General features: G+C 34.5%; 2 protein-coding genes across 10 annotated transcripts; both read left to right on the top strand.

Moving 5' to 3' along the window:
- Nucleotides 1–223: 223 nt before the first annotated feature.
- LOC105420925 (defensin Tk-AMP-D2-like) lies at nt 224–3,458 on the top strand. Its single transcript, XM_011626391.3, has 2 exons — nt 224–318; nt 2,881–3,458. Exons 1-2 carry the CDS (start codon nt 255–257, stop codon nt 3,045–3,047), a joined length of 231 nt encoding a protein of 76 aa, XP_011624693.1. The 5' UTR covers nt 224–254; the 3' UTR covers nt 3,048–3,458.
- Nucleotides 3,459–7,195: 3,737 nt separating this feature from the next.
- Nucleotides 7,196–16,594, top strand: LOC18437764 (U11/U12 small nuclear ribonucleoprotein). 9 transcript variants are annotated; one of them, XM_088847163.1, is made up of 7 exons: nt 7,196–8,662; nt 9,347–9,461; nt 11,772–11,879; nt 12,064–12,929; nt 13,034–13,608; nt 14,999–15,158; nt 16,372–16,594. In XM_088847163.1, the coding sequence occupies exons 1-4, from the start codon at nt 7,257–7,259 to the stop codon at nt 12,832–12,834; spliced, it is 2,400 nt and encodes a 799-aa protein (XP_088703289.1). In that variant the 5' UTR covers nt 7,196–7,256; the 3' UTR covers nt 12,835–12,929; nt 13,034–13,608; nt 14,999–15,158; nt 16,372–16,594. The 9 variants fall into 9 exon arrangements, with proteins under 9 accessions (XP_088703289.1, XP_020525218.1, XP_020525216.1 ...); XM_020669559.2 differs by lacking the exon at nt 13,034–13,608 and having other exon boundaries at nt 12,064–12,923; XM_020669557.2 differs by having other exon boundaries at nt 12,064–12,923; nt 13,034–15,158.
- The last annotated feature ends 689 nt before the right edge of the window (nt 16,595–17,283 follow it).

Here is a 17,283-nt window from a genome sequence, read left to right as displayed (position 1 = left end):
AATGATGGACCACAATAATGCAGCTTTGACATGATCGTTTAAAGGAAAAGACAATCCACTAGACGAAAAAAAGTTGTTCTGGCTTTACATATTTTACTTTAAGGTTTTCTGATTTTTTACCATTGAGTCCATCAAAAGCATCTTTATTTTCATTGAATTTACTGTAGTAAAAGAACCCCACCTATTTTGCTATATAAACTCTCTTCTCCTCCTGTGTTCAATCAGAGTTCTTTGGAGCTTCATTCTGTGCTTCAATGGCGATCCGAAAGCCAGTTCTCTGTGTTATTTTCTTGCTCTCTCTGCTCCTTGTCTTCTCAGGTTCATCTCTCTCCATCATGGTCTTTAATTTCTAGTGTTTGCTTTTTTTCCTACTCATATACTGGGAAAAGTTTATATAGAGCCAAGGCTCTACTTGATCAAATTAGAACCTACCTCAAAAATTTCACTAGTAGAGGTTGTTTTGATGCTTAAATATCTTCATATTGATCATCTCATCATCAAGATGCATGAACATGAGAAAAAAATAGATTTCAAGTTTTGGAAATAGTGCATCTTGTATTACATTTTTAGACCAGTAATTTTCAAGATTTTCAAGTTTTCATAGATATGCTCGATTTACACAAAGCTTTAAATCTTATAATTAGAGATGGAAATATATTTTCAGACTATCACAAAGATTTTCAATATTGAGACTACATTTCTCGGCACTATTTGAAGGTAGGCTCTACTTTGATTGTTTAGGGCCTCTATACAAATCATACCTTTCAAAGAAAGGGTCCCATGATTCGAAAGATGAGCTTGGAAAACCAACTAATTTTTTATAGGGCAGTGATTTCATGCAACGGTTGTATACTAGTATAATGCCACGACACTTCTAGAAAATTATGTTTGTGGTATTTGTATGACTCAAAATTTTACATACACACTCTCTTTATCTCAATAATCAATCCCAATTTGCATACACACTTTCTTTATCTTAATAATTAATCTAAAAAAAAAAAAAAAAGTTCAATTTGAACCCTAGATATGGTCAAAATGAGACCCCTCTAAAAATGAATCTAGATCATTCATTTGGTGAATTTCAAGATCTTAGCCTTTATAAACTCAAAAACATTTTTTTTTTATTTTTTAACATGGTCCATTTAATGATAATAAAACCATCCAAAAAAATTGAAAGTGAAAATATATTTTTAAGGCCTAAATCTAAGCATTTCACCAAAATGAACGGCCTATATTAATTGGGTTAAAAAAATACTTTCTAGGTTATAGTTTCAATTTTTTTTTTTGTGATTGTTCATTGGAATGAAAAGAGTGTATATTTCGAAATTTGAATTAAACAAATAGCAATACCATAATTTTTGAAGATTGTTGCATCATGTTACTATACAACCATGAAGTCATTGCCCTTTTTTGTATATTAGAGGTTAAAAAATGAACGATATGCATGGTTTTTCTCAGTAAAACGTCAAATTTTTTGTAGAGTTCAGCAAACAACCCCCGTCCATATGATCCCCTGGCCTCTACTGCTCTCTCTCTCTCTCTCTCATATAAAAACACCAATCATGGATATTGTGATAACACAAGTAGCATGGACGTAGGTGCCCTTATATATTGACACGATACTTATATTTTCTACATTAGAAATTTAGACATTTCTTAACCATTCTTGTTGAAATCTCATTGTGAAAGTGCTAATGTCACTCGAAATCCCACTTCCCTCCTTTAAAAGGTGTTTAAGTGTTGTTGATATTAAAAGAGAAAATTATAAATACCCAAATGAACTTTGTAGATGTCCTCACACAATAGACTCAAATACTGCTTTCTTTGTATTTACTACTAGTCAAAAGTACAAAATAGTGAGATTAAATTGCTTTTTTACTTTCGCACTCTCTCTCTTTCTCTCCACCCACCCTATCTTGCACTCTCTACTAGCCCTTTCTCTCGCTCTCTCAATCTCTTCTTACTCCCTCTCTTTACCTACTTTCTCTCTCTACCCGCAATCTCTCTCTCTCTTTCTACTTCCCCAGATACCCATTAAAGAAAGGGAAATAAGAGGTAATGGGCCCAAAAGAAGGTTTTCAGGAGAGATGGCCATTTTAAAAAGGGGGAATAAAAACAGGTTTTGTAAGCAAAGATAAAGAGGGGCGTCGGATAATCTCTTTGTGTTGGATTCCACAAGTATGGTAAAGATAAAAGAAGAGAGTGAGAGATGAAAATAGGTATAGATGTGAGACAGTGGACTTTATAATGGAACTACGAAAGTACAATAGAGAGAGAGGGCGGGTAGAGAGAGAAAGAGAGAAAGTGGGTAGAGAGAGAGGGAATTAGAAAGAATGAGCAGGTAAAGAGAGAAAGAGAGAGGCAATTTAGTCTCAATTTTTTTTACTGGATTAAATACATGAAAAAACAGTCTTTGGGTCTATTGTGTGATACTAAAAATATTGGGAAAGGATGTCTACATAGTTTATTTTGGGAGTATTTATAAATTTCCCATATTAAAATTGGTATTTTTGACATTTGTATAAAATCGGTGATAATACGGTTTCATAAAAGGCTAGCTACTCTAATGTATAAATTCTAACAAGGATTTCAAGACTTCATAAATATGTACTTTGGGTTCTTGGGGAAGATCAAGGGTGTGGTGGTCGTTGTTCATGTTACATCAGAAGATAGATCACTATTATCACCATGCTCCGGCATGGGAGCATGCTATGCGGACTCTTTTCGTGTTTCCATTTGCTACAGCTACAACGGCCCTACTACTATTACTGTAACATTACGAAATTATTTGGCTCTTTTTATTGTTATGCACCATCACACCTAAGAAAAACATTTATAAGAAGCTCGAGGAAGAAAGAGAAAATGAATGTGTTGGTGCAGAGATGGGGAAGGTGGTGGAGGGGAGATTATGCGAGTCTCAGAGCCAGAAGTTCAAGGGGCCGTGCTTCAGCGGAAGCAATTGCGGCAATGTCTGCAGGACAGAGGGCTTCCCTGGGGGCCGTTGCCGACACTTCCCTAGACGCTGCTTCTGCGTCAAGCATTGCTGATCTCTGTCTCTCTCTCTTCATGGTGTGGTGTGTGGTGTTTAAGTAATAAATGAGAAATGAAGGCTTGTGTATTAGCCTTTGTGGTGCATAAAAAGTGGGTGGGAATCTTGTTGTTAAGGTTTGAATTTAGGTTTTCTGAGAGTGGGGTTCTTGATTGTTAAGCTTTATGGATCTTCTTGTGGGGAGTTTTGGTTTATAACGACTCTCGCTCTCAATACTTCTGGTTATCTCATATTGTCAAAGCCTAGGTTTAGTGATTTTCTTTTGGCTAGATGTTGAGTACATAGAGAAGGGAAATAAATTTGTACGGCTGCAGCTTTATAAAGTGGATGCAGTTTTTACAAGGCCTAGGCTTTAGGAAAACAATGTAAAGCCTCACTTCAAATCCTCATCAATATAGCATTTTGGGAATAGTAATCTTCATGGTCGCTCTAAAATCAGTTTCTAACGCCAATTATGAAATTTGAAGCTCAAAAAATAATATAGATCTTGAGGATATGTTAACACCCATTTTTAGAGCGAAAATACTCTTCATAAGATTACATTGGAACCATCCAATTTTTGGAGGGAATGATCTAGTTGTTCAAGAACTTAAAATCCAATTTTTTTCTTTTTTGAAAATAATCATCTAGTTGTAACTAGATGGATCCCTAAACTTTCAAAGAGAAAAAAAAAAAAATCTCCCAGGTGTTTTACCTGTATGCTCCCTTAGAGAGTATAGTATATTTCCTCCATATACATTTTTCTCCAATTTAAAGGTTTTTAAAAAAATCTCCCAAGCAAGTGTCATCATTTTTCTCCAATTTAAAAGTTTTGCACAAATATTTAAGGAATAATCCTGTTTTGTTTTTTTTGTTTTTGTAAGTAGAAGGTTTACCTTTGTTCCACGATTTGGAAAGCAATGCTCATACAATAACCCACTTCTTAGTTTTGGCCAGGGTTTTAGAAAACTCTTAATTGAGCAGATTGGTCCTCAGTAAGATGGGCAATTACTTATTAGGAAGTTCACATCGATCCAGCTGAAAAAAGAAAAAAAAAACAAAAGAAAGAAAAAGAAAATAAGACAATATTTGCTTTTATATTTATACCAATTGAAATCATTTTTTGGATTTAAATAATTTAAATCAATTGTTTTAAGATTTATATTAATTTATAAATTATTTTAATAATTTAAATTAAGTTTAATTTATAATTTCCAGATTTAAAATGGTTTAATTGTTTAAAATAAAATAAGTAATTCAAATAAATACATATTTAAACAATGTTTGTTTGAGTTTAATTGATTCAAATTTTCAAAAAAAAAATATGAGAAAACGAGACATGACCGTGAAAATACGAAATATTGCATATCGTTTTTAAATTCCTCAAATTATAGAGGATGTTTATGAAAATCTCCCAAAAAAGAACTATTTCCCTGGATTAAGGAGAGTAATTTATGTGAGGTCCTATGAGAAAGAGAGCAAGATTTTGGAGGAAAACGATGGGTTTACAAATTTGTATTCTTTTCATATCCCTTTTATCACTTTCTTTGAGGCAGTGTTTTAAAAAGTTTCGATCTAACTAGTTCTTACATATGTTTTGTGTTTTAAAAACAAAAGCGAAAGCTCGTGGGGACTCGGCAAAATCATAATTATAAGATCAGACAAGTACACCCGGTTCGACTAGTCTTTAATAGGTCCAATTTAAAGCAAAAATTTGGTAGGGGTGAAATCTAAAAATTTAGTGTTTTATCGATTTTGGCTAGTGGGACTATTCAATTTTGACCTATTAAACTGACAAAACATTCCCGCACCAAAATTTGGGGCCACCTACCCACCAATTTTGGGCCAACTTACGAAAACACTAATTTGGGTTAAGGTAACAAGACGTGCATCACTAAATTCTCATTTATTTTGACTCCCTCTTAATTATCTTTCTCCTTAATTTGCAGAGAATATGTCAAGGTAGGAAGAAAAGTGCGAACAATTGCCTTATTTTAATACAAAATTCATGTAATAGGGTTTTTCTCTTCCCTCTTTGTTCTTAAAAAGAGGAAAAACTCACTTAGAAAAATTATTTCCTTGGGTTGTGGCTTTATACAACTCCATCTTAAATCTATCTGGAAAATGCAATTTTGTATCGAAGATTGTGAATTTGAAATTTAAATGATTTGAAGTTCTAAAAATGATATACTCTTTCTTGAGTTTTAAATTCCGATAAGAAATGATTTTAGAGGCAAGCATAATATTTTGGATGTCAAATTAGATACTTTTTATTCTTATGTCAAATTAGATACTTTTTGTTCTTAGGCTTTTTTGGGTTTTAAATTCCGATAAGAAATGGTTTTAGAGGCAAGCATAATATTTTGGATGTCAAATTAGATACCTTTTTATTCTCAGGTGTAGCCTCAGCCTTAGCAAAACCTAATCCATCATCATCCTTTAGGATGGTTCTTCTTTGCACATATTGGGGGGCAATTAGATTGCTATCAATAATATTGGGATTTTGATAGAAATAGAGGAGCATAAATTTCAACTCGGCTTCCCAACCTAACCCACTTTTTTTTTTTTTGGGTAAATTAATGGACGATAAGACCCTTATCCGTTTTCATTAATAAAATTAGAGAAAATATAGATCATATCTTTACAACCCTACAATGGGGCACTGGTGCCGAATCATGAAGTAAATAAACATAAATAAAATCCAGCGGTCTAAAATGCCAAACATTAGCATTTGAAAAAGATGTGGCCTTTTTGGCAAGTATATCTACTACCATGTTGGCCTCGTGATAAATGTGGAAAACAGTCCACCTACAATATAAAAAGTTATGTCGGCAATGGTTGCTACTATATGGAGTGTCCATGGAGCTCTACACTATCTTGAATGACATTGGCGAGCAGCAATGAATTACATTCAATTTGAAGTTTGATGCGATACCAAAAGATGCGGCAAAAGTAGCAATAAATGCATCATTGCCGTATCTGATAACACCACCACCACTCGCTAGTCTCGGGTTTTGAAACATAACCTAACTCACTTATAATCGGCAAAACTACCATTTCCCTCATATATTTTGTTTTATAGGTCATTATCCTAATTGGAAAGCATATAAAGAGATTATTTACTTTTAATACAAAGAGGTGACAAACACTTTTGTTTATCAAATTTCAAATTGGGTCGCTGTGAGTGTGTCATTGATTGGACTTAAAGTTTAAAATTTTTTTTTCAAATTTTGTAACATACCCCAAATCATGCAATTTGAAATCCAACGACTAGGAATAATTGTAACCTCCTTGTAGCAAAAATAGATAATCTCATAATATCAATTACTATATTCAAAGTTTCATTAACATTGTTGAATGATATTTTTGTTTCTTATTCAAATTTTCATTTTAAATATATACTACAATTAAATAAAGGGAGATTTAGCTAAATATTATGAGAGATGAACTATTCAATATTATATATGTATCATTTGATTTAATTTCAAAATATCCATTAAGAAATTGTTGCAAAGGAGTAAAATATTAAATAATTCAAAATTTATCAATAATTTGACAAATATACTTTAAATAATATTTGAATAACCTTTTTAGAAGTTATTTGGAACTTACTTTATTCAAATTTCAACCTAAAAAGCACTAGATTTCAATTTCGTTCATCTTCATTTAACGCTCTTTCCAAACAAGGAACCAATGAACCCATATTTCTTTTTTTTTTAAATATTTGGAAAAAGTTTAAAAGGTGCGGCTCTTAAAATAACTTATAAGGCGAACCGCATAAATTCACTAGAAAAAGTTATTTAAGTGTTAAAAAATTCTCAAATCCGATCTAGTACATCTTATAATGCATTATACAGACCGTCTATTTTTAAGATTTTCATGTTTTTATAGATGGGCTTGATTGGTACAATTTTTTTAGCTTTGAATATTATAACTAGAGATTGAAAATAATTTTTTAGGCAATCACGAAGATTTTCGATACTGAAACGAGAAGATGCGCCTCACTTTGATTGTTTGGGCCTCAGCCTTGTACAAACCACCCCAAGCTCCATATTCATCATTTAAGTCATACCTATTTGAGTTTTTATGAGACAGTGAACTTCATTTGTTTGATTAGTAAAAATTAAGCACTAATTTGGAAACCTACTCTTTGCTTTTATTCTTCAAAAACCTATTCTTGCAGTGTTTCTTCTCCATTTATTTCCTCTCTCTTTCCTCTGTGCTAGCCATGAACCCATCCGATTTCTTCACTTTCCAAAACCCTAATTCTATTCCCAACGTCACCTGCAATTTCGCTCCTCTTGGTCTCACTTTTCAGAACCCAACCATTCCTCCTCCTCCTCCTTCTCCTCTTCCATTAAATCTGAACCAGGCCATCGAAACCCTAAAGAGCTCCATCTCCAACGCAAAAGATGCCCTAAAACGAGTTTCGGGGTTCCTCAACTTAGACCAAACCCTAATTCGTCATGAGCTTTCGACGTGCCCTTTTAATTCAAACCATCGTATGCCTTCTCAGCGTCTCTTTCGCCATTCTCTCACCTGCAATTCGTCTCCTGGTGCCCTAGGCGTAGACAATCTCGGCAATCTGAAATACCCGAATTCTCTGAAATCGGAGAAAGAATTAAAATCTGAAGTTCAGTTGTTTCATGAAATTCATGGTGTTGAATCTGACTTGTGCTTTTCTTTGGACGATGGTGGTGGTTTCAGTGCAAATTTCTTTTACAGGGATTGCCCTGGTGTGGTAAGCTCTTCTGAACCAGAAACCAAGAAGACTTTTACTCTTCCTTCTATTTTGTCCAGAGAATGTGTTAATTTAGCTGGAAATTGTGATTTCAAGCCCCATGGTGAGTTTCCATGGCTTCTTCCTTCTGAACTCTGGTATATGAGAAAGGAATCAGGGGGTTGGAACGATTATCCTCTCTGTTATTCTTATGCTTCTCTTAAGGTCTCTTCTTGCTTGTCAATGGTTTCTAAGCCTGAAATGGTGAAATGGGTACTTAAGAATTCACCTTTTTATGGTTCTGTGATTGATAATCCAATGGGCGAGCACATATTTCTGCTGTTGAAACTTTGCTTTAAAGCCATTTCTAGAGAGGCTTCTTCTTCCCTAGAGCTTCATCAGAACAGGGATGAGAGGGATAAGGGTTTTGATATAAAAACTCTGAGTTTCAAATGTCCAGTTCTTGCAGAAAGCTTATCATGGCTGGGTTCTCACCTATCAGTCTTGTATGGCCATAACAATGGCAAGGTATTTGCTATCCATGTACTTAAAGAGAGTTTATTCATTATGGGTTCTCGGTTAGTACTCTTCCCACTGGGCAATCCATCGATAAACAGCAATAAGGAACTAGAAACTAAGGGTTCAAAAAAGGAAACTGATGTTGTGGGCGTAAGTGGTAGTGATTTGGATTTGAAAGATGGTTATTTGGTAGAAAAACAGGGTTCTGAACTACAAGAAATTATTGGGAAAAAAAATGATGCCAACTCGGGTATGAATTCTGATGAAGATTTGATTGGGCAAAGAGTCTTTGTATCACAAATAGCAGCAGCCATTGCAGCTTTGCATGAACGATCTTTCTTAGAGGAGAAAATCAAAGCGCTGCGCCTATCGGGACCACTTTCAAAATCTCAGCTGTGAGTTCCTATGAAGCTAATTGTTTCTTTATTCTTCACTTTTGTTTCTCATTTTCATAGGCGTTGCTGAAAGTTGAATAATTGTTTATTTATTTCATCAGTTTTTTATTGCAAAATTTGAAGGCTTAAGATTATGATTAATTCATTGTTTCTTAGTCAATGCATGATTCTTTTGCTAAATCTTAGAATGTGAATCTCATTTGAGTTACTCTGTGCTGTATTAGACTTGTTGTAAAAGTTTTGAATCCTTAATTATGTATATTTGTCTTGGTGCAGTAAGCTTCTCATTTTGTGTTTTACAGCTGCAACTCAAATGATGGTTATAGTTGTACTCCTCAGGCAGTAGATCCATTGAAGTGATTATTCATTAGGTTGCACTTTATATTAAGTAACATATATATGTGTTTTGTATAAGCACTGTTATGGTATAGAACTGTTCTTATGTCCCAGAAGTAAAGGTGGAGTTTTTTATACCAATAATACTTCATCCAAATTTATACTTGATATGATTTCTGGCTGTCGTCTGTTTTTATCTTTGCTCTCTCTGCTTTTTCTGTGAATTTGTTTCATTCTTTCCCTGAATCCCTTCCACAGTAGGTCTAACTTATTTAGTTAGGCTTCATGGCCTTTCTATAGATCTTATTTTTTCTAACTTATTTAATTATGTCTGATGAACTTTTATAGGATTTCCGAGCATGATCAAGTGTCAAGGATGGCCAATGAGGAACGGCAAAACCGGCCTGATTACAGAGCTGTTCTTGAGCATGATGGGCTCCTATGGCAGCGATCACGCCATCCGGTTGGCTTTGTCTGCTTTAAAAGTTTTTTTTTTTAGCATTTTCTATTTTACTTGTATTGTATCGCTGCATGTGAGCCAAAAGCCTTAGAGGATGCAATGGATTTATTTGTATGTGTTTGTATATGAGATTTGGTTCCAGAAGGGGTTAAAGGTTAAAGGTGTTTTTGGGAGTGAATCTGTTGTCTTAAGCCCTTTGCTGAATAGGCTTTTATCGTGAAAACAGTGTTTTAGAACCTGGAATTGCTCTGTTACTCACTGGCTGCTTGGAGCCCAATGAGTGAGTCCTCAGTGGGCTCACCATTTCTTGCCTGACTCAGGTAAGTTGGCTTGGTAAAAAATTTGAAAAAGTGGGAAAATTCAGGATATTTTGTAAAAATAGAAAAATAAAAAATGACAAATCCTGAAAATTAAGGAAACCTATATGAAAAGTAAAAAGTATGAAAATTGAATTCATAGGCAATTTGGCATATCATGTCACCTATATTCTGTTGCCTTGTTATTTTTTTATGGGAAAGCTTTCTATGTTCCCCCTACAACATAGAAGTTCTATTCTCCCCCTACCATCCAGCCGTCATTTTTTATCAAGAGAGCCACTCACAGTTTGATCTTAGATCAGACGTCTCAAAGTATTTTATTTTTTGTTTTTTTAATACAATTTTTCTGAATATGAAATTTGGTACGTGCCATTTTCTCATTGGGGCGCACCTATAAAAAATATTAATAATAATTTTTCGATAAAATATAATGACCAAAATACCCCTTGAAACTTTCAGGGGTATTTTGGTCATTTTATTTTATTGAAAATATTTTTTTATACTTTTTGTTAGTGTGAGTTTAATAGAGGAATGTACGTCCAAAATTTGGTGTCAAAATAGTTTGTAGAAAAAAAATTAAAAATAAAACAGTATAGAGATGTGACATTGTGATTGGGGCAAACTTAGCCCCCCATTAAGAAATGGACGGTTGGATAAGGGGGAGGATAGAACTTCTATGTTGTAGGGGGAACATAGAAAGCTTTCCCTTTTGTTATTGGGCATTTTATCAGAAAGAACCCAAGACATGAGTTATTTAACATCCCACCCGTTTTTTTATTTTTATTTTTTATTTTTTATTTTTTTATTTTGTAATTTAGTTTCAAAAATCCCAGATTTAATTTAAGAAATTATTTCAAAGGACACTAATCATGAGCTGAAGTTTCTAGGTAGGCCAGTTTCCAATCTTCCCTTCCTTCAAGAATTGCACTCGCTCTTGACGCTCTATTTTTTTATAATCTGAAAAAATTGGTATGCACCTGCAGGAATCCATCAACAAATTGTACTTTTGCTCCCTTGCATAAAGCCCCAGCTAGGGTATTTTTAGGACCTCAAATTCTGGGGATGTAACATATTAACTTAGACATGCACTTCGAAACTTCTTTGAAAAGTCAAACCTTGGGATAGGGGTGGTTATGAGGAAGTTTCTCCCATACCTTAAAAAGAACATATTTTTTTGGGTACCTAAACACATAGATGTAGACTGTCTGTGCAATTGTGGGGCATAAACTTTTTCATGAAGTCCCAGAGTGTGTGCTGAAGTTTCTTTTCTTTCCTAAGTCGGTTGCTCGGTTGAGCAGGTCACGTCTCCAAAATTTGGGACCCTTATAGTCCTAGCTAAGATTTTTCCTAATGTAGCAAATGTACATTTTCTTCCCATGGGATTATACTAATCTTTTATTGAGGTAAAAGCCTTAGGTCCTTGCTAGTTAAGTGGGTTTCTTAAAAAACCACCAAACTTTGGAAGGAGGGGTTAAATTGGAAAGTGTCCCTCCTGTAAATTCTTACTCATGTTTGGTGTCCTTTGATGGAATTTCTGGAGCTAAATATGGGCTTGTTGAAATTACTTTTTAAAAAGTGGATGAGATTCGTTGTTTTTGATAAATTTCCTTTTCTAATTTTAGTGAAAGCCCCTTTAACAAAGGAAGAGGTTATTATTAATATAAAACTTCTACCAACCACTAATATGTTGCTGTTCAGCATACCCTGGCTACTAGCATATGGGAGGTCTCCTGTCCTCTTTGTGGGACTCTCACTTTTGTTAGTCTTTCTGGGCTTCACAGCTTAGAAAGTCAGAATGTTCTGAAATTATCCGAACATCTCTGAATATTTTTATTCATCCATTTAATATGACATGTCACAGATGAGCTAAGTTATTTTGATATTTGTCTTGATGAGAACTCTAAGTATGCTGATGTTGCGTAATAAAGTTAATTTCTGATAATATATCAGTGTTGATTTCCTAAGTTCTTTAAATTTTGTTGTTCTATTTTTGTAGGATATGAATAAGAACAAGACCAGGGAGGAATTGTTGGCTGAAGAAAGAGATTATAAGCGGCGGAGGATGTCTTATCGTGGCAAGAAGGTTAAACGAACACCAATCCAGGTCTTTTACTTACCCTAAAATATGAAAAAATTGACTTTTGTTTGTGAAAATCAATTTAATATTCTGAAGTCGAACCCATTAAGGATTATCCAAAATTTGAATTTGGAGAGATCTCATGGGGATTACGGCTATTACTTCCCAGCCTTTTTGAGAAATAAGATGGTAATTGTATTCTTATGTGAAGGTCTTACATGATATAATTGAGGGACATATGGAGGAGATCGAGTGTGCAGGGGGTATAGGTTGCTTCGTGAAAGGATCTGAGAAGCCCACATCACTTTCTTCAGGATCAATTGCAAATAATGTTATTTCAGAAGATCATCATGAGTCACAAAGCCATACATATTCCTCAGGAGAAACCATCAGACCCCATAATCAGAGGAAATTATTTATTGGTAGCTCCAATGTATCCTCAACTCGATCCAATGGTGTGTCTATCAAGGACCAATCTGGCATGAGCAGTGGACTTGGCAGTCGTTCTAATTATCCCAGAGATGGTGACCAGTGGCATGGCGATGAACACTACACAAAGCATGAGTCACAGGAGGATCGAAAGAGAAGGGCTTACAGGGAAGAAGAAAAATACAGTAGTTACAGGTCTAGAAGTCCATCTCTTCATACAACTGAGCAACATTGGAAGAGTGGGAAAGAAGACCGTTGGGGAGATGAGAGAGAAAGATATGACAGAGCAGACTCCAGAACATCGGATAGGGATAAGTATCAGAATGGCAGGTCATCCTCTTATGCGTCGAGATCCAGGAAGCTCTCTGATGGCTCTGCTCATAGGTCAGAGAGAGAAGATAGGCATGGAAGAACGTACCACATAAGTTTTTCAGAGAATAATTTTGATGATAGGTATGATCCTTCTGGATCACATGGAATGTATGACGAGGCCTGCAATAATGCATCCTCTAGCAGTAAGTATGAAAGAGGAGATAGGTGGTCCAACAACTAAAACATTTTTGGATCTTAAATTTTTAATTATGAGCTTCAAGGAAATGGGCTTGCCACCAAATGCCTGCACTTAAGAATTCAGAGATTCATGTAAGAGTAAGCTTCCCATTCTTTCTTGTTACATTTGCCTTTGCTTCAACAGAAATATTGTGTTTTGTTTTGAATTCTTTCATTGACTTTCTTTGGTAATATGTGTGCAGTATTCAGACTCCAAGATATATATGCTCATCTGTATCCTCCCATGTATCCTTAAAATTAAATTACAAAAAACTTGTTATATTATTTTTGGAAATATTCATGCAGCATGAACTTATTTTACTTAAGTTTCATTGCTCTAATATTTCTCCCTCAGTTATTATTTCTGTTCTAGTCATATGGTGGATATATTACAGTACTGTTGTTATTGTAGTTGAATTACAGTCACTTCTTAGATGTGGCTACTCACCAGGAAAATAAAAGTTGTGGTGTCCTCCAAATTATGTTCTTTAAGTCATTTCATTGATTATCTTGATTTTATCCATGGACACATCCATCAAAGGAAATCACTTAAAAACAGGCTGGTGAGTGACTAGTTTGGCATTTTCCTCTGTGAACTTTCCATAAAGGTAAAAGACAAGGGAGCCTTCTCTCTGAATGGATTTCTAGGGACTGAATATAATGATGTCAAAACAGATTAGAAGGACAATGAATATGTGCCTTATATGTCTGTCAACATGCATAGAAAAGTTGGGTATCTACAATTGGACATCATGATATTGAAGATGTTCTTGTCATGGTAAATAACTGCTATCTATTTATTTTCAATTGGTAATGGCTGCTACTGTGTTAAGTATGGGCTCGAAGTAAAATGCATTGACAAAACTAAATGAGCACATGAATCATATACCCGTTTGTCTTTTGCCACTAGTGTGCATTTTATACTAGGTTGAGCTCTAAGACTGGTCTCTGGGGAAAATGAATTAGTGAACACTTCAGAGGATTTCATTCCCTTTGATCCGATAACCTTTGCCATTAACATCCTTTACAATGAGTTCTTTTGATCTCATATGTTGCGGCGGCTGCTCTCCAGGGGAGTCAGTCAGGAGGTTTTGGTTTCTGTTCAATTTTTTTTTTGCAGAGATATGTGATTTCTGAAGCAACATTATTCATACTACATTGCAATTGATATTGTATGTTTGATGAACATTATTCCAACTTGTAAACTTACCGCTTCCTTTTTCTCATAATGTGCGTTCATCTAGTGTATCCTCCTGCCAGACTTCTTCCAACAATATATACATTTATAAGTTTTTGAGTCCCTTCTTGTCTTAGAGTTGATTAGAATTTATTCCAAGTAGTGTCTGCTTTCCCTTGAGGAGTAGTGCCGGTAGGCAGAAGGTTGTTTGTAGCACTGGTCTTACTTGTAGAGTGATACATCAACGAAGGTTGTCATAATGGGGGTTTGTGGGATGAGAGAAGTTCATGGTTTGGCGCATTTTTTTTCTTTTTTTTTTTTGTTTCTCTAACCTTGTTTGGTGTTAAAAAGATGTTTGAGACTCGAGTGTTAGTGAGATGTGATATGCTTCATGGTTGTCTTGCTATATCTATCTTTCATATTTTATTTTTTTGATATGAATCTATTAAGCATCTTGCCAACGTGAAGGGTCCTAGGCAATCATGCAAAATACTACCAAGAATTTTTCGTGGAAACTTTAAATATGTTTTTGGGTCATTAAAGAGGGCTTCCCTGATTATCAATACTGTGCAGGTATTGGACGTTTTTCCTTTTCTCCTTTTTGTTACTTCTTCCATTGTTTCTACGGAGTGTCTTCCAAATTACAAGTTTTTGGGAAAATATATTGCTACCAAGGAACTAGATAGAAACTTGGTAACTTTGCTGTTTCTCTTGTAAATATATTTTGGAATAGACGTTTGGGACACGGAAAGAGTGGCAAATAAAGCTCCCCTATAATGGAGGTTTGGTTAACGACAACGGATGCTTAAAGGTTTAATGATACCTAGCATTGAGGGTGGTTTTCTCATCAACATGTGTTTCTTGTGCAGGGAGAGAGCTCATCTAGTTGATATTCAATTATGGTGTGGTTATTAGTCTTCTAGGCCATGGGAGCTTATTGTTTACCTCAATCATAGATGTTTGATAATGCTTGAGTTCTTTCCTATTGCAGGTTTGGATTTTGGTACAATGCAGCGAAAGGGGTTATATCCGTTTTGGGAAAGAAGGTGTGATGCCATCTTCAGATCTCAAAGCATGGAGAAGCAAGAGTTTTTTGAGATTGTCAGTTGATGTTTTGTGATTTCTCCCTAGAGAAGGGCGCCACAGAGGAGGTAAAATTTGTGGATTTAACTGCTATACAATATCTTCATGAGATTACTTTGAATTACAAATTTATTTCATTTACAATTTGGAAGAAAATAAATCTATAAAAATGATATGCATGTGATATATAATTATATATAATGAGAGAAGTTTCTAAATTTATAGATGAAGCCTAGAGAAAGTCGGCATTTTTCTCTCTTCGTTTTCTATTTCTTTAAAGAATTTCTTGTTTTAATAAATTCCATTTTATAACAGGGACTGTATACCTATTTATTTTTGGTGCAAGACGGTTACAATAACTTTTAGTCGTTGGATATGAAATCCAATCGATGAAAGTGTGTTGCAACATTCGAGAAATTTTATTTTAGATTTTGTTCCCAAACGACACATCTTCAACTACCTGATTTTAAGTTTAATGGTCTGATGATTGTGACCTCGATGTATCATAAGTAAATGGTCTCATTATATACATTTCTTTTATAAAACTATGTGATTTCTTGAGCAAGCTGAAATTTTTGGAAATCTCCAATGATTCGGCATCATAAATTTTTTTTGCAAAGATCGAACTTTGTGACATTAATTGCCTTGAAGTTTAATTTTGATGGAAGCTCAAATTGGGACTCTTGTCCATCTAGTCTTCTGTTATGCCATTTGCGGTGATGATGATCAAGTTTTAGAATGTGGGGCCAGTCCTGTTGGAATGCAAGGCTATAACACAAACCCTTGGTGGTTCCAGTTTTCGTTTGGTATGTTTTTTGAAACATGGTTTCTGGGGTTGGAACCCTGTAACTCCCCTACACAAAGCTCTATAATTGTTATTAATTTTATAGGAAAAGTGTTTTATTTGTCGGCGGCACAATGCTCCATTGGCTTCCGCCATTGCATCAAACATCCATGCGTAAATTGGTGATCCCTTCAAAAAGAATAAAATTTCAAGGGTCTAAAAATTTTCTTTAAAAAATTATCATTTCTATTTTATTTATTTATTTTACCTATTAATAATCTCTACATTAGAGATTAGTATATTCCTAAAAAAATTAGATCCAAAATCCATCTAAAAAATAGATCAATGAAGAGGAGATGCATATCTACATATAAAAACTGTGTCCAATTTTATATACGTCTTCAGTCAACCGTTGTCTGATAAAATACAAACCAAGGTCTTGCAATATGCTGTTTGCTTTGTAGTTGAATCTAAATGCAAACCATGTTTGCTTTCAGGCTTATGCTTTTCTGTCATGGTGTTAGATGAGGTTTGCACCAGTGATTCAAATATTGGAATCAAGCTTTTATCTCTTCATCGATTTGAGCCCATATTGTGCAGGTCCGACTTGGGTAACTCCTATGTTAAGTGGTCTATATTTTACAATAGAAAGATATAACAAGGTGATTCCAAGGTGAAACAATCCTTTAAATTATGGAATATAGAGTTTGACATTTTTCAGAGGGCTAGGGTTTTGGAGAGAGCGCATTTTTGAGTTCATATAATGGACTTGGCAAAATCGTAGGGGTGCATTTGAGAAAAAAAATTGGAAAAAATGACGAATTGTGCCAGTAAGCTGGGGAATAAAAATATATTGGCTCACCACAAACTTGGGACTAAATATCGGTTTTGGTCTATCGTGTTATATGTAAAAAAATCAGGAAAAATACATGAATAGGAAAACTGATCAAAATGTCGTAAATATTTCGGGTTTGGCTCAAAAAACTGGAGCGGAAAAATTGGATATGGATAAAAGTTTTAAAAATGAACAAATTGCAATGGCCATTAATAAGTAATGCTTTTTTAAGAAATGTTATTAAACTAGTATAATTAACTTAATTAATTTAGATGTCTCAACCCATGTTCCGAATTAAATTAAAGACAAACAAAGCAAAAGCAAATAAATGTAAGCATAGTAAAGAGTCACTGGAATGATCCAATTTTAATATGTAAAAAGGAACACTAAACATTAAAAGGTGGGTAGAATATGTTTTTGAGTTGTATAGTGGTAGGAATTGAATTTGAGATGTAGTATTGCTAATGTCAATTGCTAACCATTTAAGTTCAGCCTGATCTTTTAGGAGCGGTAGTTATTAGAATTATTGGCAAGGTTTAAGAACTTGGGGAGGTTAGGCTTGAGAGTGTTTTCT

The sequence above is a fragment of the Amborella trichopoda genome, chromosome 9 (genome assembly GCF_054954075.1).
Source record: "Amborella trichopoda isolate Santa Cruz 75 chromosome 9, AtrichopodaSantaCruz75HAP2 v2.0, whole genome shotgun sequence".
NCBI lineage: Eukaryota > Viridiplantae > Streptophyta > Magnoliopsida > Amborellales > Amborellaceae > Amborella > Amborella trichopoda.
This window is presented reverse-complemented; position numbering and strand designations above follow the sequence as displayed.